The sequence below is a fragment of the Bactrocera dorsalis genome, chromosome 4 (assembly GCF_023373825.1).
Source record: "Bactrocera dorsalis isolate Fly_Bdor chromosome 4, ASM2337382v1, whole genome shotgun sequence".
NCBI classification, from domain to species: domain Eukaryota; kingdom Metazoa; phylum Arthropoda; class Insecta; order Diptera; family Tephritidae; genus Bactrocera; species Bactrocera dorsalis.
In genome coordinates, this window is record NC_064306.1 from 61063203 (window position 1) to 61087330 (window position 24128).

Sequence of the window (24128 nt, forward strand, 5' to 3'; positions counted from 1 at the left end):
AGAGGGTTGCCACCTATTTCAAAATTTAGAAACCAAAAATAATAAAATAAAGAAAACCTACAATATCTTAATTCCAGATTTTTCGATATATTACTCAGTAAAAAATTAGAGGGTTGCCACCTATTTCAAAATTTAGAAACCAAAAATTAATAAAATTTCGTCACTCTGAAAGTAAAAATACCACCATAGTGAAGGTATTGTATATTTAATTTTTCGACATGTAACTCAGAAAAAAAATAAAAGGGTTGCCATCTGTTTTGAAATTTAGAAACCAAAAATTAATACAATAATGAAAACCTAAAGTGTACTGTATAACTGAATTGAATTTTGCGACATGTAACTGAGAAAAAAAATTAGAGTGTTGCCACCTATGTATATTAAAATTTAGAAACCAAAAATTTATCAAATAAAATAAACATAAAGTATGCTAACTCCTGATTTTTCGATTAAAACTCAGAAAGAATTAGAGTGTAGCCACCTTTTTTAAATTTAGAAACCAAAAATTAATACAGAAAAGTATACCGACAGTATCTTGATTCCCGATATTTCTTATTTTTAAGCGGAGTTTTTGAAAAACTTTGCTTTAAATATTTAAGGTATTTAAAAATATTATCGATTATATCTAGATAAATGCCAAAATATCGATTACTTCTTAAATAATTTCTTAAATTATTAAATTTAAATTAAATATATCGATTATATATATCTTTAAATTAAAAAATATCGATTAATTTTTAGGGAGTTTTTTAAATAAATTAAATTTAAATCGATTATATCGAAATAAAATACAAAATATCGATTACTCGTTATATATATATTTTAATTAATAAATCAATTTGTATTGAATATATTGATCACATTTATAAATGGGTTTATGGTTAAAAAAATATTTAGTGCTGATCGCGAAACTTTAATATCACATAAGTTACTGGCAAGTAAGCAGCAGTGTTTCTAAAGTTTTTCCTGAGTCACAAAACTATGGCTCAGTACTAATTTTAATCCAAATCCACTTAACCTCTTTTTAAACATATACCACAATATCAATTTTGTGTATGCATTTTGTTATTGTTTACCTGTATTCATTGTGCCATGATACTCTCGATGGCTTATCAATATCCGCACAAAAGGGAATCGAAATCATTTAACCGAACCGAAATTTTCCACGCAACTATAACCTCCGCGCTTGCGTAAGAGGCGTAGCTTGAACGAAAATCCATATCATCAAAGTTTGAAAATACCGCTAAAAACAACTCACCTATCTTAGCTGACTGACCTAGTTCGCGCCCCCATACCAGTGGTTAGTGTGTGCGTCTTGCCGATAGCAAAATAATTACTATTATTTCAAATGAAACGGAAACTTAAGGCAAGAAATTAGAAATATTATGCTTCATAACATATCATAACGTGAGTTAAGGACCCAGTAGGAAATTGTTCAATTTTCAAAAAGTATGTTTTATGAGAAATTTTTTTGAACTTAAAATGATTATTAATACTGTTTTTCGAATGTTGTCAGACGAGTGGATGATTATCAGACAAACATGTTGTTTTTCTTATTGGATGGGAGATCTTTTTCTAAAATTTTTATAAATTTTCTGAGTCCCAAACCACCGTAAATTAGCCACGTACACCTGCCCAGTGTGGTGGTAGTAAGAACTTAGTCATACATCTACGCTAACTGGAACATATCAGATAAGACGATTTCCTTCGTGATAGGTTAAACATATTTTTTTAAATATGTTTTGCATTTATTCAAAATCAGTCTATTCGAGGTTAGATTTCGGTAGTGCCACAAAGGATACACATTAATTAAAATAAGATTTGAAATGACTCAATTTCAGGTTTTCGAAATTTTCTTAATTGATGTAATTAAATTCGAATATAACAAATGTATTTATCAATAAATTAAAAATATCGATTAGTTTCTGGGCATTTTTTTAATTGAAGGAAATTTAAATCGAATAAAGTAATTATTTTTATCGATAAATTAAAAATATCGATTAATTTATAGTGATTTTTTTTTAAATAAACTAAATTTAAATCGAATATAAAAACTATTTTTATCGATAAATTTAAAAATTTCGATTAATTTATGGAAAAATCGACGATACATATAGATAAATTACAAAATATGTATTACTACGAATATAGTAATTATTTTTATCGATAAATTAAAAATATCGATTAATTTATAGAGACTATTATAAAGAACGGAAATTAAACCCGATTATAACAAGCAAAAAATAACAATTACTTGTTGCATATCTTTTTAATTAGTTAAATTTAAATTGAATATATCGATTACATTTACCTTGATATTAAAAAATATCGATATTTTTTATTATAGATATTTTTAAATAAATGAAATGTAATCGAATATAATAATTATATATTTCGATAAATTAAATAATATCGATTAATTTCTAGAGACTTTTTTGAAGAAATTAAATTAAAATCGATTATAGCGAAATAAATGACAAAATATCGATTGATTTTTAGAGATTTTTTAAATAATTGAAATTAAATCGATTTTTTCGATATAAATGACAAAATATCGACTACTTGCTATGTGTTTTTTAATTAATTAAATTCAAATTGAATATATCGATTATACTTATTATTAAATTAAAAAATACCGTTGAGCTATTATAGATCTTCTTAAATTAATGAAATTTAAATCGAACATAACAATTTTTTATCGATTAATTTATACAGATTTTTTATCGAAATTATATTAAAATCGATTACTTATAATTTTTTTTTAAATAAATGGAATTATTCAAATATATCGGCTAAATCTATCTTTAAATTAAGAAATTTCGATTAATTACTATAAATTTTTTTTATTATAAAAATTTAAAGTCCTTGCTTTCTTGCCCTTTTTACTCTTTAAAACTGTTTCAACATTTCTACCGACACATCGATTATATAATAAACCGTTGTAATCTTCTTACTCTCGAGCATTTCACTTTCAACCCACTTTTACGTTATTTATTTACGTTGAATTCACACAAATATATATCAAAAAATCCCCTAAAAATTACTTCAGCTGGCATCATGGAGTTGCGTGCGAGCGATTTGTAATCGAAGTCATGCGAATTCGTGCGCCCACATTGCAGCAAAGTATGTAGAGTAATTGCGCATGACGTTCAAGTTGCGCGGCAAGCGTCCCACAGTGGCCTACCAATATAATGGGAAACAGGTACGTGAGTGCGCTGATAAGCTCCAAAGCAAAAAGAGCCAACCAATCATTGACCTTGCCTAGTCATCCAAATTCAAGCGTATTGTAATAGAAATTGGAGAACAAAAAGTAAAAGAAAATACAAAGAAAAGTAACCACAATGCAAACAACAAGCAACAGTTTTGCACATACGAACGCAGCTACATCAACACCTAATATTTCTGGCTGCAATAAATTTAATTGACGAATTTTCTAGTGCTTTTTAGCGCACCGTTAGCTCAGCTTCGAGGAGACCAAAGCAGGCGACGACGGTGTCAAGTCGCGCGCCCAATCACTCAGTCGATTCGAGCACTTTTTCATATGCATATGCGCTTGCGCCGCCGCAATGAGCCGCAACAAGAGGAGCCCGCATACAGCGCAGCCAGCCAACCAAGCAGCCAACAAGGCGTCTAAGCACACATTCATATATGTACACATGTCTCAGCATGTGTGTGTGCATGTGTTGGCCGGCATTGCATTGCTTTTGTTTAATCATTTTGTCATTTGACTTGTTTGTTTAACCGCTCAAATGCAAAGTGTTTGTTGCTGCGCAGGCGGGTTGCTCTGTCGCTGCTGCAATCTGCGTTGACACCGTTTTGATGTTTTCGTGACCGCTTTCCATGGTGTCGGCGCTATCGCTATCTGCTGTGTGGCGTTAAGCATTTGTAGCCGCATTTGTATTTGCAGCCAGCCTGTCAGTTGCACAAACTACTCATTGACTTGCAATTTTTTTTGCAATTTTTTTTATTTTACTTTTTTTTTTGTCATATCTTTTCTAACATTTCGCTTTCTGCATGTTTTCGTTGTGATTAGCATTCATTAACATGCGTTTGCATGTTTTGTTTTTGATTTTTTGGCCTCACATCGACTTGACTTTGTTTGTCACCGCACATCAGCAGATCCATCAATGCGGCGATGGTGCACAGTGGTATTAAAGTGTGTAAATTCAGATCAAATATAAGGAACTAGCTCTGAATTATATGAAATTTACGACATTCAATGGTGCGGTTTCATTTATATTGATGTTATTTGTTGACAACCTGCTCTTCTTGTGGGCAATATCTGACTATTAGTTCGTGTTGATCTAGAGAATTTGAATTTGCAAAGTATTCCTATAATTTTTGTCAAAAATGCAAGCATTAACCCAAGAGCTTACCGTCAAGGTGGTAGAAAGATGCTTGTTGATATCGATTAATTGTTATCGATTTTTTTAATAAATGAAGTCGAATATATCGATAGATGAAATTTAACATAAGCATATCGATTATTTTTATCGATTGATTGTTATAGATTTTTTTAAATTTTGTGATAACGATTACGTATATCGATAAACATTTAAAGTATTCCGAGTATATTTGAGATCAAATATATTCTTTATTTGTATCGATAAATTACAAAATATCTATTAATTTTTTATCGGTTTTTAAATAAATGAAATCGTATGTCAAAATTCAATGAACTTTTTATCGAAATTGAAAGTATTTGCCTTAGAGAATTTTTTTAAGATTATATGTAGAGTGAAAAAAAAAATTGTTTTACGACCGATAAAATTAAAATCGAATATTTATTGTTATCGATAAATTACAAAATATCAGTTATCGATTTTTAAAATCAATGAATTAGTTTAATTCGGCTGATAATTATTTTTATCGATCAATTATAATATGTCGATATATCGTTAACAAATATATCGATTAATTGTATGGCTAAATATGTGAAAAAATTTTCGACGAAATTTTTATCGAGAACATTTGTGCCATTGTCATATTATCGATAAATTGCCAAATATCGATTTATTTCTATCGGTTTTAAAACAAAAAATTTGTTTTGTGCGGCCGATAAAATTCAAAGCAAATAACAATTTGTTTCGGTAAGTTAAAATCAATCGATATATTGTTATCAAATATCGATCTATTGTTATCAAATATATCGATTACTTGTATAGTAAAATGTGCAAGAATTTTTCCGACGAAGTTTTTTATCGAGAACATTTGGGTCACAATAAGTAGTGGAAAACTTTCCTTTTCAACGTTAACGACGACGACGGTAAAAATTGGAAACAATTTATTGAAATTCATTGTTGTGGTATTAGAAAAATATTACACACTTTCAACACCTTTTATGGAAATAGTTTTGGTCGAAGTTGCGATCATAAAACTTTTCAATGTCCGTCTCATTCGTAAAGCCCAGAAACATTGACAAATATAGGGTCTACTAGACAAACAAAATTTTTCATATAATTTGATTTTTTCTAGTTCACAAACCTCGAATTCATAATCCGGAAAACATTTCATATTGCAATTAGTAACATTTCCATCTGCTTGTCCCACTGTGCGCTTCCGTTTATCAATGCGCGCTTCAAATGATCCATCATAACCAGCTATTGTTTTTAATGCCTTGAATCCGTCGTTTTTTATATTTTGAATAAATTTTAGCATAAATTTCAACGTGCGCATGCGCCGTTCTTGGTCAAGTTGAACTATACAGATGGCTAATTTCTAGTTTAACCTGACCTTTTTTATCAATCAGCTTGATAAATATTTAAATATATGCTTATGTACTAGCACATTTAAAATTTAATGCATGCACATGCGCAGATTCACAGTTAATGAGCTGCTCAAAATGCGTCCACTGCATTATCATCGGGTCGGCAGCGAAAGCAAGCACAAATATACATACCATATGTGTATGTGTAGATGTTAATGTGTGCTCTCATAAGGTGGCACAATTCGTTATTTGTGGCTGGTGGCATTGCGCATGCGTGCGCCTGGCAACTGGTTATGTATGGGCCACGCTGGTAGTATGTTATGTTATGGTGCTTACGGCAACTATTTCACAGCGGATGTCCTATTGCCGTTAACAAATGAACGTTATTAATTTATTGTTAATAATTTCTTCACAAATTCATTTATTCAATTGATATTTGTCGGAAATATTGTATAATAATGAAGGTACATACTATACAAATATATTTACTTATGAGTATTTGTTGTATTTTTACACTGAATAGGGTATATTAAGTTTGTCACGAAGCTTGTAACACCAAAAGGGAACTTCGGTGATCCAATTAAGTATGTATGTATGTATATTATATACGTGATTAGCGTGAGGAGCTTACTCACTTTAGCCATGTCCGTCGGTCTCTATATATGAGAACTGACCCCTCAGTTTTTGAGATATCGCTCTAATATTTGGCACACGTCTTTTTCTCAGTAAGAAGCTATAGATTTTTTGGAATGGACGGTATCGGTTTGCTATAGCATATAGCTACCATACAAACTGAGCTGTCGGATTGAAAGCGCTTGTATGGAAAACTTTTCCATTTGAGGTGATATCTTCACCAAATTTGGCATGAATTGTTGTTTTAAGCAACGGTTTAATCTCTGAAGAAATTGAAGAACACTATAGCATATAGCTGCCATACAAACTGAGCGATCAGAATAGGAATTTGATTCTAAGGAATTTTTAATATTGAATTTTTGAGGGGTATATACATATGTTGTTTCAGTGCAGCCGAGATTAACGGTTTTTCTTCAATTTATTTTAATTTTATTTTTGTTTATAGTTTTTAAATTTTTTAATTTTGTTTATATCGTAATTAATTGGAGAAAATTTAGATTTTTAGTTTGGGTTTGACTTCAAATATTTTTTTTAATAGGTTGTATTTTTTATTTTGAAAATTTTTTTTTATAATATAATTTTTTTTTTTTAATTTAGTTAAGCTTTAATTTAATTTAGTTTTATTTAATTTATTTAAATTTAATTTAATATTTTTAGTTTTTTTAATTATATTATATTAAATTTTATTTTTTTATATTTATTAATATTTTTTTAAATACTACTTAGTTAAATTAATAACATTTTATTGATTTAATTGAATATTTTTTAATGTTTTTTTTTCATTATATTTAATTGAATATTTTTTTTTTATTTAATTAATAATTTTTTTACTTAATTAATTTTATTAATTTTTACTAATTTAATTTAATATACATTACTTAGTTTAATTTTATTTTAACTTTATTTATTTATTAATATTCTTTTAGGTATTACTTAATTAATTTTATTAATTTTTACTAATTTAATTTAATATTTTTTAATGTATTTTAAAGTATCGTATGTAATTTAATTTTATTTTTATTTATTTAGTTTTAATTTTATTTATTGTTTGTCGTTTAATTAATTTTATTAATTTTTAATAATTTTATTTATTTTTTTCGAATATATTTTAATGTATATTATTTAGTTCAATTTTATTTTAACTTTATTTATTAATATTCTTTTAGGTATTACTTAATTAATTATATTAATTTTATTAATTTAATTTAAAATTTTTTAATGTATTTAAAAAAAAAATTTAATTTTATTTTTATTTATTTAGTTTTAATTCTGTTAATTTTATTTAATTTTTTTATGTATTTTAATTAATTATATTTAATTAAATTTTTTTATTAATTTAATTTTCTTCATTTTTCTATTGTATTAATTATATTATATTTTTTTAATTATTATATTATATTTTATTTTGATTTATTTTATATAGTATATATTTTTTTTATAATTTTACTTAATTAATTTTGATTTTTTCTCAATTCTTAATTTTTTCTTGTTTTTTCCTTCTTTTGTAATAAATGTTTTTGTTTTTCTAATTCCTCAACTTTTTTCACGCGCAGGCGCCAAACAAAAGTCACTGACTTACTTTGCCTCGGCCAGCTTAACTGCGAATCTGTGTGCGATTAACATATGTAGACCATCGCTTTGCTTTTGTTGTAAGCGTTTTAAGTCTTTCTTTGTAAATTTAAATTTTTTCTGGTTTTACTTTTATCTCTCACCTCACTTTTTTTCTTATTTTATTAGCTTTTTCGCAGACTAACCAATTCGCGCTTTGTTTTTGTTTTCCGGTGGTTTATGTTTTATAACCGCGCTGACACCTTGGTCTCCGCGCCTGCTGTCTTCACCTTCAGAGATGTTTTGTTTTTTTTCGTTGTTTTTGCTTTTTGGTTTTTGCTAGTTTTTATTACTTTTGCGCTTTTGGATTTTTTAGGGGTCTCTAGGTAGCATTTTAATGTTGTTGTTATTTATCTAAATGTTGTTGTATGCATTGTAAATCACTAAAACTTGTTTGCCGGCCCTAGCGTCGCGTCGTCGTTGCGTGGCGCAGCGTTATGCTGCCACCGCTGCTGTCGTGCTAAAGTGTTGCGGCCGGTGCTGATGGTAGCGTTGGTAGTTGCGGGGTACGGTGTAAGCGGGCAGGTGATTTGGACGTCGAAATCGTATTTCGCGTGTAAGCATAATTTTTGTATAAATTGGTCAGTCAGTTGGGGGAACAGCATCAGTTCCAACGGTTTCTTCGTACAGCTAAGTAGTCTCATCCTTTCCCACACATTAAATCATCGGAGCAAAATGGTGGGTGTACGAGAAAAAAAAAATAATTTAAATAAAATTATAGTTTAAATCTTGTTATAAAAATCGTAAAGTGACTGTATTGTGACTGCAGATTACCGCTAAGTCCTTCTTGATTAGTGTAGAAGTGCTTGTCTTTTATCAAAACAAGAGCTTTTGGAGTGACTACGACTTTTTTGTACTCAAAACGATGTTGCACGAGTGAAAAAGTGTCATCTTAGTGGCTACTGGGTCACAAAAATATTGATAACTTATAAAAAAATTTCTTTGTGGAACACAACTGTGAAGTGAACTTAAAAAAACATTAAACAATCTTCGAAAAAATTTAAAACATTAAACTACTAAACTCTTTTCAAACACGTACCGTCAACTGTGCTCTCTTTATATCATTCACTCTCTCTTGCTTGATTACAGAAACTCTTCGTTGTCGCCACTCTTGCCTTGGTCGCCTTCGCTTCGGCTGATGTCAGCCATTTGTCGAGGACGTACTTGCCACCATCTTCTTACTCTTCGGGTGGTGCTGCTGGTGGTTCATACTCATCAGGCGGTGCTGGTGGTTCATACTCTTCAGGCGGTGCTGGAGGTTCATACTCTTCAGGCGGTGCTGGAGGTTCATACTCCTCAGGCGGTGCTGTTGGTCCATCCAACGAATACTTGCCACCTGTACAAAGCTACTCACCACCTGCTCCAGTCTACTCTGCCCCAGCTCCAGCTCCAGTGTACTCTGCCCCAGCTCCAGCCCCAGTATACTCTGCTCCAGCTCCAGCTCCAGTCTACTCTGCTCCAGCTCCAGCTCCAGTCTACTCTGCCCCAGCTCCAGCTCCAGTCTACTCTGCACCAGCTCCAGCTCCAGTCTACTCTGCTCCATCATTCTCCTCGGGCGGTAGCGGTGGCTCTTACTCCAGCGGCGGTTCGTACTCGAGCGGTGGTTCATCTGGATTCTCTGGCCCATCCAACACTTACTTGGCCCCAGCTGCTCCAAGCTACTCATCAGGCGGTTCTTACTCATCTGGTGGCTCTGCTGGTATTTCTTCTGGTATCTCTGGTGGTTCTGCTGGTGGCTCATACTCTAGCGGCGGCTCATACTCGAGCGGTGGTTCATCTGGATTCTCTGGCCCATCTAACACTTACTTGGCTCCAGCTGCTCCAAGCTACTCATCAGGCGGTTCTTACTCATCTGGTGGCTCTGCTGGTATTTCTTCTGGTATCTCTGGCGGTTCTGCTGGTGGCTCTTACTCCAGCGGCGGCTCATACTCGAGCGGTGGTTCATCTGGATTCTCTGGCCCATCTAACACTTACTTGGCTCCAGCTGCCCCAAGCTACTCATCGGGTGGTTCATCCTACTCGTCGGGCGGTTCATCCTTCTCGTCGGGCGGTTCATCGTACTCTGGTGCCGATGTTGGTACCCAATATGCCTCCAACGGTGGTTATGTCTACAAAAAGAAGTAAATCGCTTGGAACTGTGATTAGTCGTACTTTCTTTTGTACTTAAGACAACGTAGCAATATTTTTTTTTGTTTTTACTGTTGTATTGCTTTAAGTAGTTCATACATACGAGTCACAAACAACCATCTCATTGCTTTCAAACAATATGTTGTAAATAGTAAAGTCTTTTTTATTAAATCCATTTTAATTTTATATTTAAAAATCTATGGTTTTTCAATTTCAATATTTTGGTTAAGGGAAAAAATCTGAAATCGTATTAGGCTATAGCTTACTTACTTCAAAAGTCTTTGGATTATTGCGCCTGTACAGAAATGTAATTATAACAGTTATGTATTGAAGATAGAAACGCTTCTCTCAAAGTTCCCTAAAACTGAGTTAAGCTCTTTTAACATTTTGCATCTTCAATATATTATTTGCTGCTTCTGTTAAAGTGTTTGCTGACAAGACTGTCCGGTAGTCGCACATCATATTTGCTTTGTCTCATTCTTGCCATATTTTGATGCAAATATTGGCTTTGGTATGTAAATATTTGCGAAAGTTTAGATTTACGCAAAAGTAGGCAAGTCCATTTACCTATTATGAAGGTAAAAAATTATGCAACTTTTACAAAAAAAATTGATGAAGTAACAGCCTCAACGTAAAATCAAGTTTAACTCTCTTTTCTTACACCAATGGGTTCTGGACATTGCTAAATTTTGTATATTAATGGTTCGAAACTCGGCTAAAAGCTTTATTGGACAAGGACACAGCTTTTGAAACCATTTATAATATATTTACATATATTTACAGCGTGTGAATATTCTCAAATTACACATTGACTCGAAATAACTAAATCTTAAGGAAAAGTCGACCACATGAATGTTATTGCCGAGTACGAATTCTTTAAAGTAAAACTGCGAAAATTGAAATGCTGATCAAATCCATATTCTGGTTTAGTGAAGCCGGTTGTCTTCGCTCCGAAGAATGAGTCATACCTAAATAGATGTCTTATATCCCGAAGGAATTTTTTTCGGAACAAAAATTATCAATAATCAATCAATTTTTTCATGTTGATACTTATTGAAACTAATAAAGGATACAGAGTGAACTCTTTGAGAATATTAGGATCTAGTATACATATTCTAAATTAGGAAGAGTGGTGGTGTCCAGAAATTATGTCTATAAAGTGTATCTGTCCTTAAGTATTATAATGAGTTGCCTTTCTAATTTTCTTGTGCCAATTCTAAGGACGATTAGCAGAGTCTTCAGCGAATCTGGCATTACTGCTTCTAACTTGAAGTTCAAGACAATTATTGAAATAATGTTAGTTTGGATAGGTGATCCCTCCATATGGCGTGGGGATCATACTTAGACTGTTACATATATACATACTGTTCTTTGGTCATCCAGCTTATAAACTACAGCAGTTGGCTATCTGCTACCGGCAAAACACTCTGAACCTCTAAAAAAATTGGATGCTTTATTCCTATTTGCACATGTCACCTGGATGTAGTAGTATGAGATCCGAAGTGTTTTGGTCTTGGCCTGGCAAAGGCGGTATATACGAGGAAGAAGTGTAGAGATGTTTCTATCCCATCTTCTTCCAAACAGCTGATGCAACTGGCAGCCTGTAAATTCTTAAATTTTACCGCATGAATCCTGATCGGAGTTTAGTTTGTACAGTTAAAACTTTTACAACCACTAAAAGATGGACTTTGCCGAGAGGAAAGAGTTCATTAGACCTCTTAGTATTTACTCTGGACAAGTTTTAACTAGCTAGCTTGAGCAACGCTTGCTGAACGGGTCTAAGGGATTAAAATTTAGTAAAGAATCACAATAAAGCAATAGAACTCCTACCCGTTCCTATTCTGCTGTTATTGATTAAAGTATTTATGGTAGCATTCTCATTAGCCCTGCAGTTTCCTGCAATACCTCTGTGGCCAAGCACCCATACCATTCTAACTGCGTTGTAACTCGTTGCAATAAGTCTAGACATCTTGCACAGATCTTTAGGTCACAGTTGCCGATCCCAAGTCAAATATCGCTGCCGTAGGTCCACCAACTCGGAGGTGACCTGCATCACATCCCGCATTGGAAATAATAAGTTATCTTTTAGAAACCCTTATATGGATAAGACAACAGTGATATCTCGAACACGATTAATATTTCCATCCTTTTAACAAATTAAGAATCCTACTACATCTTCTATTACATTGGCGTTGTCAAAATATCAACTATTTTGGCCACAATAGTGCTCAAGTCGTTTCATTTATTTGTTATCGAGCGCCCATTCGAAAAGCCCATTGAAGTAAGATCTCCTTCATTCTCTGCTATCAATAGCTATCTGCTATTGGTAATGCAATACATACTCTAGGGTCTGAGGACTTAATAAGGCATGCACAGACCAGTTTTGGTTCATTGCCTCCACGTAGTCGCGCAGTAGCAGTTATCCTTTAGAAGCTTCAACTGATTCTGTATCCTCAGCAAAGCTACATTTCTCAGTGTCCCACACCGTGGGACAATTGCCTATTGTGGTACAAGTAACCAAAAGCTGCTCCATTAATAGCCTGAACTTTTGCTCTTGACATTTCCCACATATCTTGCAGTTTTCTCGAACTGTCAGCCCTAGTCTATGAGCAGTATCAACCATGTTCCCACAATCTCTGCGAGTTCCGTAGAAACTTCATGTTTTTCTTTTCTACAGCTTTTTCAATGACTTTTGCCCCCCAGTAGATCGTTCCACCGCGTTTTCGTCTTCATTGTCATGCTCCAATCTAGATCGTCGCATCGACAATGCATGAGTTTACCAAATGTCGGACACGTTTCGAATTCTCGGCTATTTCTTTACAGTTGGTAGCAACACGTGCACGTGATTTCAAATTCATGCGGTATTTCCGCATCCAAGAAAGTGGAATAATTGCTGATGGCGCTATCAACGGTTTTATTGTTTGACTAGCCACCACTTAGGGATGACAAACATGTTATGTAAGATTTGGAAAGATACATTAGTATGTGTTTAAGTGGCCTTGTGCAAAAAAAAAGCCAATCAAAGAAATGCATGTAAACCGAAGAGAAATTCAATGAAGACGCAAGAGAAATTTGCATAAAGCGAATATAATCAAACACCGAAGTTGAAATGCATTTAATCGCCGCCATATAATTTGTATTATGCATTAATTGGCTTTTTTATTTCTAATCAATTTGAGTTAGCTAATTTTCGACGCTCAACTGTGCGCGCCGCTAAGTAGGCAGTCGGTCATTGGAGCGCGCCACTAACACAAATATACGGTTGGTTGGTATACGCATGCGCGCCAACTCACGCCAGCGCGCTTAAAAGCAGCGCTAGTCAGTAAGGCGACTAAGCGGCGCATCTCGGCGCGTTTGCCGGTAATGCAATACGAGTTAGGAGTACAGTGCGTGCTTGTACAGTAGTTTTTGGGTTGATAGTATCGAGTTCGTAGCTCAGGTGGTGGGTGAAGGTTTGAGAAATAACAAAAATGTGACTTACTAAAGCTAAGCAATGACTTACTACTTTGAGAAGTTTATATAGGACGGATATAAACCATGCGAAGAGCTTATAAATCTGTAGCGCCCCCTTAAACTCACTCTAACTTGGGCCTAAAACCTTCAGCGCTGAGTTACCAAACCACAAATATCGTTTACATGCAAAATTATGCTTGCTGCGTTGCGTCGTTTTACTGCGTCTGATAAAAGTTTGACACCGTTTGTTGATTTGAAGTGTTTCATTTTTTCTATTTTGGTTTTGATTTAACTTTTAGTCACAGCGCTTATGGCAGACACTCCCTTTTCGGCGCGTCGATTTTAATATTCTTTTTTGACGAAAAGAAACGACGACAACTTTATGATAACTTATAACATTATAATTTCGCATTCGCATTTTTTTCGCCATCATTAACTTAAATTAACACATGTTTAATATACGCAACGTTTAGTTGACTTGACTTTGTCGGCCATAACGCGACATAGCCGCCAGATGTCATGGCGCATCAGCCGCAAAAACAAAATTAATTAAAAAAATTAATTAAATCCAAATTCGTTGTTATTTTGCAGTTTTAATTGCAAAAATTTGCACCGACAAGCGCACGTTTTTAGTTCGCGGCAGTCATTTTCACTGTGCGACCTCTCAAGGCAGCACACGCGCCAACACTAAATACATAAATGCATAAGCTAAATGTGTGCATCGGTGGCAAGCGCTTTTAGGAGCTACACAGCTACCCACTTGAACCATCAACCACCAATTTCAAATGTGTCAAATGTGTTGAAGAAATTTAGAGGCGCCAAGCGGGGTCGAGCGCCTAAACTTTTTCATGTAACATTTTTTCGTAGATCCCGATTCTTGAGCTGCCTTGATATACGTTATCTGATCTCTCAGACATGCGATAGAATGCAATCTATTTGATATTGAGTTGATCGTAAGTATCATGAACAACTTAACCCTAGCTCCCTGTCTAAGTGAGGTTTATAAGTATCGTACTCGAGGGAAAATGTTAATTTACCATAAAATGGATCAGTTTCGGAACAATGAAGTTAATAGAACACTCGAGGGCCTTAGAAGTGGACTTTGGTTCACACTTTGTCAATGAAAAATCCGAACTGCTACAGTCAAATACCCCATGCAAACACATCTCTGAGCATTGAAACCACTATATTAGTGACGGAAAAGTTCATAGACCCAATAATTCTTCTTTATTGGCATAGATACCGCATGCGCGGTTAAAGTCCGAGAGTAGGTCTTCCTTTGCTTCCCTGGTGGGTACTGCGTCGAATACTTTCAGAGCTGAAATGCTTTCATCCATTCGGACGACATGACCTAGCCATCATAGCCGCTCCCTCTTAATTCGCAGAACAATGACATCATCTGTATCTCGTCGTTCTCATCGACTGCGATACTCGCCGTTGCCAATGCATAAGGACCATAAATCTTCCGCAGAAGCTTTCTCTCGAAAACTCGTAACGTCGACTTAACAGATGTTGCCATCGCCCATGTCTCTGCTCCATAAAGCAGGACGGGAAAGATAATTGACTTATAGAATTTAGCCTTTGTTCGTCAAGTGAGGACCTCTTAATTACCTACTCTGTCCGAAGTAGCACCGTCTTTTCATTGGAATGATGTTTTACGTAGCGGGTCCCAAGCCCAGCGCACAACCCTAGAGAGAGAATGTTTCGACTTCTCACTTTAGCTCGCCTTCAAACGGATGGTTTTTTGGCTACCCAGAGGATACTTGTTCTAAGACGATGAATAAGGCATAAGATGATGAATAAGGCATAAGGGTCATTTACATCGAGGTAAACGCCAGTAAGAGGAATATGGTACTTTTTACAAGGAGGTACAAGATCCCGAAATGGAAAGCCCTGAAGCCTAAGTTGAATTAACAATTAAAAAGCATACCAAGTACCTGGAAGTCATCTTGGATAGCAAACTGAAGTGGAAACTAAATGTGGAAGAGAAGGTGAAAAGGTAAGTGGTACCGTATATACATGTAAGAGGATTCTAGGATCCACATTTGGCCTATCCCCGGGCCTCATGATTTGAAGTTACACAGCGGTACTCAAGCCAATCTTGCCTTTCGGTGCTTTAGTATGGTGGACCGTTGTCAGCAAAATCTCATACAGCTCATACAGAAAACTGTTGAAGTGGATACAGCGACTGAATGTTGTCTACATAACGAGTGCCACCATTCAAACTTCTAAGGTCAATATACACATCGATAGCCAGGCGCCAATTAAGGCAATAATCTCACATAATATTATGTCAGAGACTGTCTTCAGAAGCAGAGAGGCACAATAGATGTAGCGGTTGCCGGACAATGGCTGCATATACATATATTGGGTTCGAGGTTACAAAGGAATTCCGTTAATTGAATTGATTGATGAGATTCCCATCCAGTACAGGAAATACGGAAGTCACTTAAAACGATTTACAATGTAATTTCAAAAAGGGCTGACAAAATAACACGCTTGCTCTTTACTCAAACGGTTTCGAAAGGAAGGCCGATGGCAGATTGTTTTCATTATAACTGGGCTACTGGCATCGGATGGGCATAAGTAATGACGATGCAAGAAGAAAGTGCTTAGAAATAGATATGAGAGAGACGGTGGAACACCTCCTATGTTTCTGTTCAGTATTATCTAGAACTCGTCTTAAGTATCTAGGAGCTTCGGAGTTCAAGGGACTAAACGAAATATCAAAATTGGATATCAAGTTGCTCTTACGACCTACACTGAACCTCCATCTGGTATTTCCAAGAACCACTAGGTCTATACATGGCGTAACAACTGGGCAAAATAACCGAACCTAACCTTTTATTGGAAACGTCGGCTTTAGAATATATAAATTACAAGTGTTGAATGAAGGCTCTAGCCTTAGAGATGGGAGATTTGGGCAAACAATTAATTATTATAGTTTTCTGGTTCTGTTTAAAGTCTTATTGCTTGGTTTTTGGAAACTGGAAATTATAAATGACATAGGTAAGTAGTTCACTCTGCACCGAAGTGGTCGGTGACAGACTAAGTATAGCTGGATGAATTTACACCGGGGTCAGTACTTTCGAACTTGCCGATTTGACCCATGTTGATGGACTTGTTGTCTTAATTTAATTCATCAAACTGAATCTAAAGACGTTTGCTAATAACCAAGTGATAACTTCAGATCCATGAGCAGGCTGCTCGCTTGGGCTAATTTTAGGTAAAGTAATGTAGGAAGGTTAGAATATACAAATTATCCTCTCCGTGAGAGAATAACATCAATTTCGGAAAGCAATCACTAACTTCGAGGATATTTGGGCGATGGTGTGAGAATTATAATGTGAAACACTCATCAACTGTGTTTGTTAGTGTAATCTCTTTACTCCAATTTTACTACTATTTTCACTTATTTTATTGCTAGTTTTATTAGCATTTGTGTTTTTGCATTTTTTCTTTGGTGATATTATGAAGCATTATCACAAATCTCGTACATACATAATGTAAATCATCGAAACTCGTTTAGCGGACCTAACTTCATCGCCAAAGTGTTATGTGATTGCAGAGGTCGCGTTACGTTTAACGGTAGTAATGTGTGAGTGTGTGCGAGGCGGAGGTGATTTGCGCGGCAAAAACATAATTCGCGTGTAAGCATACATTTTTTGTATAAATTGGTGAGACAATTGGTGGAAGAGCATCAGTTCCAACGGTTTCTTTGTACAGCAAAGAAGTCTCCTCCTTTTCAAACAGACCACAACTCATCGGAACAAAATGGTGGGTGAACTCGAAAAAACAAATGAAAATATTACAAAGCTGAAGTCTAAAGATCTCGAATTCTTAGATTAAGCTTTCTAACAAGCAAATGTTTCTCTACAAACTTACTTTTCTTTAATTTCAGAAACTCTTCGTTGTAGCCACCCTTGCGTTGGTCGCCATCGCTTCGGCTGATGTCAGCCATTTGTCGAGATCATACCTGCCACCTAGTCATGGCGGACACAGTCACGGACATGGTCACGGACACAGCCATGGTCCCGCACCGGCTCCAATAACTGAATATTTGCCACCTTCTTCCAATTATGGTGGCCCATCCTACTCTTCGGGTGGTGCTGGCGGTTCTTACTCCTCAGGCGGTGCTGGTGGTTCATACTCTTCAGGCGGTGCTGGCGGTTCTTACTCCTCAGGTGGTGCTGGAGGTTCATACTCTTCGGGTGGTGCTGGGGGTTCATACTCCTCAGGCGGTGCTGTTGGTCCATCCAACGAATACTTGCCACCTGTGCAAAGCTACTCGCCACCTGCTCCAGTCTACTCAGCCCCAGCTCCAGCTCCAGTTTACTCTGCCCCAGTTCCAGCTCCAGTCTACTCCGCTCCATCATACTCCTCAGGCGGTAGCGGTGGTGGATACTCAAGCGGTGGTTCAGCTGGTCCAAGCTATTCATCAGGCGGTTCTTACTCATCTGGTGGCTCTGCTGGTTTCTCAGGCGGTTCTGCTGGTGGTTCTTACTCTAGCGGTGGTTCTGGATACTCTGCTCCATCCGAGGAATACTTGCCACCTGTACAAAGCTACTCACCACCTGCTCCAGTCTACTCTGCTCCCGCTCCAGCTCCAGTCTACTCTGGTCCATCATACTCTTCAGGCGGTAGCGGAGGCGGATTCTCGAGCGGCGGTGCTGGCGGTTACTCAAGCGGTGGTGCTGGAGGTTACTCAAGCGGCGGTGCTGGCGGTTTCTCAAGCGGCGGAGTCGGTGGTGCTGGAGGTTACTCATATGGTGGAGCTAGCGGTGCTGGCAGTTACTCCAGCGGCGGTGCCGGTGGTTATTCTAGCGGCGGTGCTGGTGGTTACTCCAGCGGCGGTGCCAGTGGTTACTCCAGCGGCGGTGCTGGTGGTTTCTCAAGCGGCGGTGCTGGCGGTTACTCCAGCGGCGGTGCCGGTGGTTTCTCAAGTGGCGGTGCCGGTGGTGCTGCAGGTTACTCATATGGTGGAGCTAGCGGTGCTGGTGGTTACTCTAGCGGCGGTGCTGGTGGCTACTCTAATGGCGGAGCTGGTGGTTACTCAGGCGGCGGTGCTGGTGGTGCCGGTGGCTCTTACTATAGCGGCGGTGCTGGCGGTTACTCTAGCGGTCGTCCTTCTGGCCCCTCATACTCTGGCGGCAGTGCTGGCACCCAATATGGCTCCAACGGTGGCTACATCTACAGAAAGAAGTAAATCGCTTGGAACTGCGATTCGTCGAATCATTTTTGTAAATAGAATACCTTGGCAATATTTTGTTTATTGTTGAATTGTCCTAGGTATATCATCCTTAATCCATGAAAACACTTTGTACTACCTCATTCACTTTGAATAGCATAAATAGTGTAGTTAGTTTTTGTTATTGCAATAAAATAAATTTTTGTTTTAAAAAATTAAATTTTGCTCAAAGCGTTTTTAATACTTCTTACTTTAAAACATTATTATTCCATAATTGTTAGATAGAATTAAATTCCATAGGTTGTCGAAAGGTGGCTGAATGAAATTAGACAGAGCTGTGCTGAAAAGTGCTTTGATTTTATTTACCTATCTGTCTTTAATAAAAAGTTTTGAGTTTCCTGGCATTATCAAGAGAAGCTTAGCTTTGTTTTCTATGACGTTCTCTTATTTCCCTGGCATTATCAGGATGTTCTCAGCTCAATCTTTTATACAAGTTTTCTAATTATCCTGGCATTATCCATATGAGTTGACGACCTACTCAGTTTCTAAGTTCTATGTTTTTCCTTAGATCATTCAAGGGTTCTCAGCTCTAAATCTTTTATAAAGGGACTTTAGACTTCCTTAAATAATTAAAAGGTCCCCAGCTTCGTCTTTTATAAATATCTTTGATCTTTCTTAGACTTTCAAAAGGTCTTCAGTCCCATCTTTCTTAGACTTTCAAAAGGTTCTCATCTCGATCTTTTATGTAGGCTCTTAGATCTCCTTAGATTATTAGAAGGTTTTCAGCTTTGTTTTTGATACAAGTTCTTTGATTTTCTTTAGATTATCAAAAGGATCTCAGCTCTTTTGAAAAACTTTCGGAGCATTATTTTACCCATTTTTTATATTGGGCTCTAATTTAGTCCCAAAAATATTTAAATTTCGATTGGTGATATTAAAAAGAGTCTAAAAACTCTAAATTTTTAGAAAGGAGAAAATTTTTTGAAAACGTTTGGTGTTTTTCGGAGCCGTTGGCTATGAATTTTAGCAAAATCTACTGACCAATTGCTAACAAGAAATCAATTGAAATTTTGTGAATATCCTTAAAATGAATTTATTACTTATTTTAATTCATAAATTAATTCTTTATTAAAATTAATATTGACCACTTATACTATTTTATTGGCTTTGTCTACTTTTAGGCGCTTAAAGTTTGAAACGCAAATGCCCTTCTTTATACAATATGAAGAAGTTGTTGCGAAAACAAAATTATATAAAAGACTAGTCTACTAAGCATGCGCAGACTCTGATCTACGCACACTAATTTATTATTCTGTTAAATTTTTTCGCCACTGTCTTCTGCCTTCGTTCGCCTCATGGTATAATGCCAAAGAGAAATAAAAAATTAATGCAAAACTATTAAGGTAAGATGCTGCGATATGGAAATTAGGCACGAGAAGCCAGCAAGATTGACTGATTAGGCGCCCAAATAACTAAATTTAGTCATTAAACTGACGAAGAAAACAAAAAGATGCCAATCAACGAAAACAGAGCATCAATTTGAAGACGCACTCGTTAAATGTTTTTAGACAGCTCTTTAGGTTAATGCTATAAAAGAAGAAAGAGGTCAGCAAAATGCCAAAAAGATTACACTTAAAACTTAATATTGGTTCTTTAAGAATCGAAGAAGCTACCTGGAAGACCTACGCGAAATTAGCCACCATTTAAGTAATCGCTACTCTCCTTTATTGGCGTTCTAAGACCACATTTATTAGCATAAGAAAGTCGCGGCGAAGAAAACAAGCAAATAAACACGGAGAGTTGAATAACTTTTTCGTCCAAGAAAAACTATAAAACTAGCCAACTTAAGGCAACATAAATTTAGTACGCGTTCTAAGTTCTACACGCATGCGGCAAGCCTGCGCTCTCTACACAGAAAATGGTAAGTCTTAAAGATTTTGTTTTCAAAACTATAATTTAACGTCATAAATTTTCCTTTTCAGCTTTCCAAATTACTTATCTTTTACGCTCTGATTGCTTTGAGTATCGCCGATGTCAGCCATTTGAGAAGCGCTTACTTACCACCCTACCACAGTAAACCACAGCACATTGCACCAAGTCAAGAACTTGCAGCGCCACCACAACCACAAGTGCAACATGATGAAGTGCCACAGGCCCAACCGGATGTTAATTTACTTGACGAGTCGGCCAATGCTAACTCACATGCTTTAAAAGATGTCGAGCAATCACTAGATAATGAGCCCGTTGCAACAACACAGCAAAGCTCCACAGATGATAATGCCGCCAGTGAATCTGCCAGCGATCCATTCTTCCAACCTAGTTTTGGTGGCTTTCCAGGTGCTGGATTTCCATCCAGCTTTGGTGGACCAACATATCCAGGACAAGGTTTTACCGGAGCAGGCTTTCCAGGACAGGGTTTCGCAGGACAAGGTTTTCCTGGACAAGGTTTCTCTGGACAAGGTTTCCCTGGACAAGGTTTCGCAGGACAAGGTTTTCCGGGACAAGCCTTTCCTGGTGCTAGCTTCGCAGGACAAAGTTTCCCGGGGCAAGGCTTTTCTGGACAAGGTTTCACTGGACAAGGCTTTCCAGGTGCTGGATTCTCTGGGCAAGGTATCCCGGGACAAGGATTTCCGGGTGCAGGTTTCTCAGGGCAGGGCTTTTCGGGAGCTGCCTTCCCTGGCCAAGGTTTCTCAGGCCAGGGTTTCCCAGGACAGGGATTCCCGGGAGCTGGCTTTCCTGGTCAGGGTTTCTCTGGCCAAGGCTTTCCAGGACAGGGCTTTGCGGGCGCTGGATTTCCCGGCGCAGGCTTCTCCGGTCAAGGCTTCCCATCACAAGCAGGCGGTTTTCCAGGCTTACCTTACCAAACAGCTTCACAGCAACAGTCCGGCGGCGATTTCAAAACACCACAACCCATAGACGGTCTCAACACTCGTGTGCTGACAACGCGCATAGCCAGCGATACAGTTTATGGCGCAAACGGTGGTTATGTCTACGACAAGCCCAAATAATTTTTTTCTATTCTCTTTTTGGAATATACTTTAAGATGATTTTATGTGTTTTTTATTGCTTTCTTCTTCTTCCACGGATTTAATGCTAATTTTTCCATAGTTTGAGACTGGATCGTGCTGAATCAATTAGCATTTTATCACTCGGCCGACGAAACAATGCGAAAGTGTAACACTTAGACTTATGTAAAACATTTCTATTTCATATTGCTGCTGAATAAATTATTTATTTAATGAATATTAATATTCGTAAGAGTGTGAGTACATCATTAATAAATCAAGCAAGTTGCGTGATGTCGAAATAACAGTAAAGCGTGTTGGACGTACATATTTTCGCAGCCCAAAATGAGCTTAATAGTAACAAATTGGTTTGTTTACATTTATAACTGATAAGTGACAGTTGGTGGGACTAGTTCGTGACCCATTTTTTCTTAATTTTTATTTCATTTTATTTTTCTATTTTTTCAAAATTTGCTTTTGAGACCCACCAACGCTTTACGCACACCGCTTTAGTCTTTACAAGTCTTCATTCCATGTTCATCATATCTCTCTTTCAATATTTCTCTCTTTCTCTCTCTCTCTCTCTCTAGCGATTATTCTCGTAGTAAGCCGTTGTTTTACGAATTGGAATTTGCCACTTTATGACCTCGCTTAACGCATCAGCTGTGACGTTGGAATCATAAATCTGGCGGCAACTCTTCGCTTTACGCCAATCTCCCGCGTTTCAAGTCAATAATTTAATTCCAAGCATCTTCAAACTTACGCTTTGTCGCCAATCATGCGTGCAATTTTTTATTTGCTTTTTACAACTCTCATAGCAAACTTGCTTCGGGTTTCAACGCGTGAATCGTGTGGGTTAATTCATTGCTATGGCCATGGTCATCATGGCAATAGGCGTTGAGTGGCCAAAGTACATACATATGCCGCTAATAAAGCACATATGTATGTAATTTTTTACGACTCTTAACTATTTATATCTGCATTTGTTTATGGCGTAGGCTTTATCGTGACAATAAATTATGGAAGCAACCGCATAAATATTTTATATATTTATTTTTTTTTCGTATAACACACTACTTTTTTAGCACTATTTTTTACCGAAATGTATTTTGCTTTTTAAAGGGGTAGTACCCGCACAGGGAAGCGAAATGAAGTAATTTTCCGCGATTTTGAGGAATGTGAAAAAAATTGACCAAAACCCTCTGTCCTGCTGTGGGACGGACCCAGTGCGACTCCTCACTGAACTGAATTTTCAATTCTATCTGCGTTTAGGTTCAAACCAAAGCAACCATGAATCTCCCCAAAGGACCGAACGCAGTGAGAATATTGTAGCGAAATCCAATGGCTAACTACTAACTGAACCGTGGTATCAGATTTAAGTCTCCGGTCAGACCCTACCAATTGAGCACCCATCAGTGTTAATGACTGGTGACATTTGTCGCTGGAACTTCACATGTCTTTTTATTATAAGGAATCTCTTTCAAAGTCTATAATATCAGTTCAAGCTGAATGCCGATTGTTTAAGGAAACAAAAAAGAGTCACAGGGTGACATGTCGGGCGAATAAGGTGGCTGTTGCAACACGGCGATCTCTTTATAGGCCAAATACTGAGACACGCTGAGGGCGGTGTGGCACGGCGCTTTGTCGTGATAAAGGATCTAGTTACGAGCGATGCCTGGGCGCACCCTGTTGACTCGTTTTCGCAATCTTTCGAGTACTTGGCAATAATAGACTTGATTCACAGTTTTCCCCGGTGGAACGAATTCTTTGTGGACGATTCCACGGCTATCAAAAAAGGCAACTGGTCTCCCACTCCGCGCCTCGTCTTCCACGCTTTCACGCCCCTCCTTAAACTCTTTGTGCCATCGAAAAACCTGGGCACGACTAAGAGCACTGTCACCATACACTCTTACAATTTTAGCGTACGTTTCCGAAGCTGTTTCGCCCAATCTGGCGCAAAATTTTATCGCGACGTGTTGCTCTAAATTTCGTTTTTCCATTTTCGTGACGAGCACTACAAACACACGTCTACACAACTTGACGCAGTAGGCGAACTAAACAAGCTAGAGAGAGCGGAGGGGGATGCCGGAGAGAAAAAGAGAAAGGGTATTTAAAGGTCACAGGTTTACCACAAGCGCGGCAATTAAATCCGTCTCATTACTTAATTGTCAAACCTCGTATTCTGGAATTTCAATCTATCTTGTAAAACGACGCTTCAAGGTTCTCTTTATCTTTGGAAAATGTATAAAAGAACATGCCGAATATGAAGGTTAGGGCATCATTGCAGCATTGTTTTTGGCAAAGAATTCAAAGCCAGCAACGAAAATCGCCAAGCTCATAAAAACACGTCTAACCTTAGATAATACATTTTTCTTCTTTATTAGCATAAACTATGCTTACGCGGTTATAG

General features: G+C 36.8%; 3 protein-coding genes across 5 annotated transcripts; all 3 read left to right on the forward strand.

The window, feature by feature from the left end:
- The first annotated feature begins 8462 nt into the window (after window positions 1-8462).
- LOC105229741 (keratin, type I cytoskeletal 9) lies at window positions 8463-10268 on the forward strand. Of its 2 annotated transcripts, XM_049454161.1 has the most exons (3): window positions 8463-8623; window positions 9035-9176; window positions 9231-10268. In XM_049454161.1, exons 1-3 carry the CDS (start codon window positions 8621-8623, stop codon window positions 10067-10069), a joined length of 984 nt encoding a protein of 327 aa, XP_049310118.1. In that variant the 5' UTR covers window positions 8463-8620; the 3' UTR covers window positions 10070-10268. The 2 variants fall into 2 exon arrangements, with proteins under 2 accessions (XP_049310118.1, XP_029407644.2); XM_029551784.2 differs by having other exon boundaries at window positions 9035-10268.
- A 6972-nt stretch (window positions 10269-17240) lies between these two features.
- LOC125778050 (loricrin-like) lies at window positions 17241-18894 on the forward strand. Of its 2 annotated transcripts, XM_049454155.1 has the most exons (3): window positions 17241-17302; window positions 17427-18468; window positions 18583-18894. In XM_049454155.1, exons 1-3 carry the CDS (start codon window positions 17300-17302, stop codon window positions 18729-18731), a joined length of 1194 nt encoding a protein of 397 aa, XP_049310112.1. In that variant the 5' UTR covers window positions 17241-17299; the 3' UTR covers window positions 18732-18894. The 2 variants fall into 2 exon arrangements, with proteins under 2 accessions (XP_049310112.1, XP_049310111.1); XM_049454154.1 differs by having other exon boundaries at window positions 17427-18894.
- Window positions 18895-20631: 1737 nt separating this feature from the next.
- On the forward strand, window positions 20632-22015 carry LOC105233315 (RNA-binding protein 12). Its single transcript, XM_019992912.2, has 2 exons — window positions 20632-20652; window positions 20696-22015. Exons 1-2 carry the CDS (start codon window positions 20632-20634, stop codon window positions 21719-21721), a joined length of 1047 nt encoding a protein of 348 aa, XP_019848471.2. The 3' UTR covers window positions 21722-22015.
- The last annotated feature ends 2113 nt before the right edge of the window (window positions 22016-24128 follow it).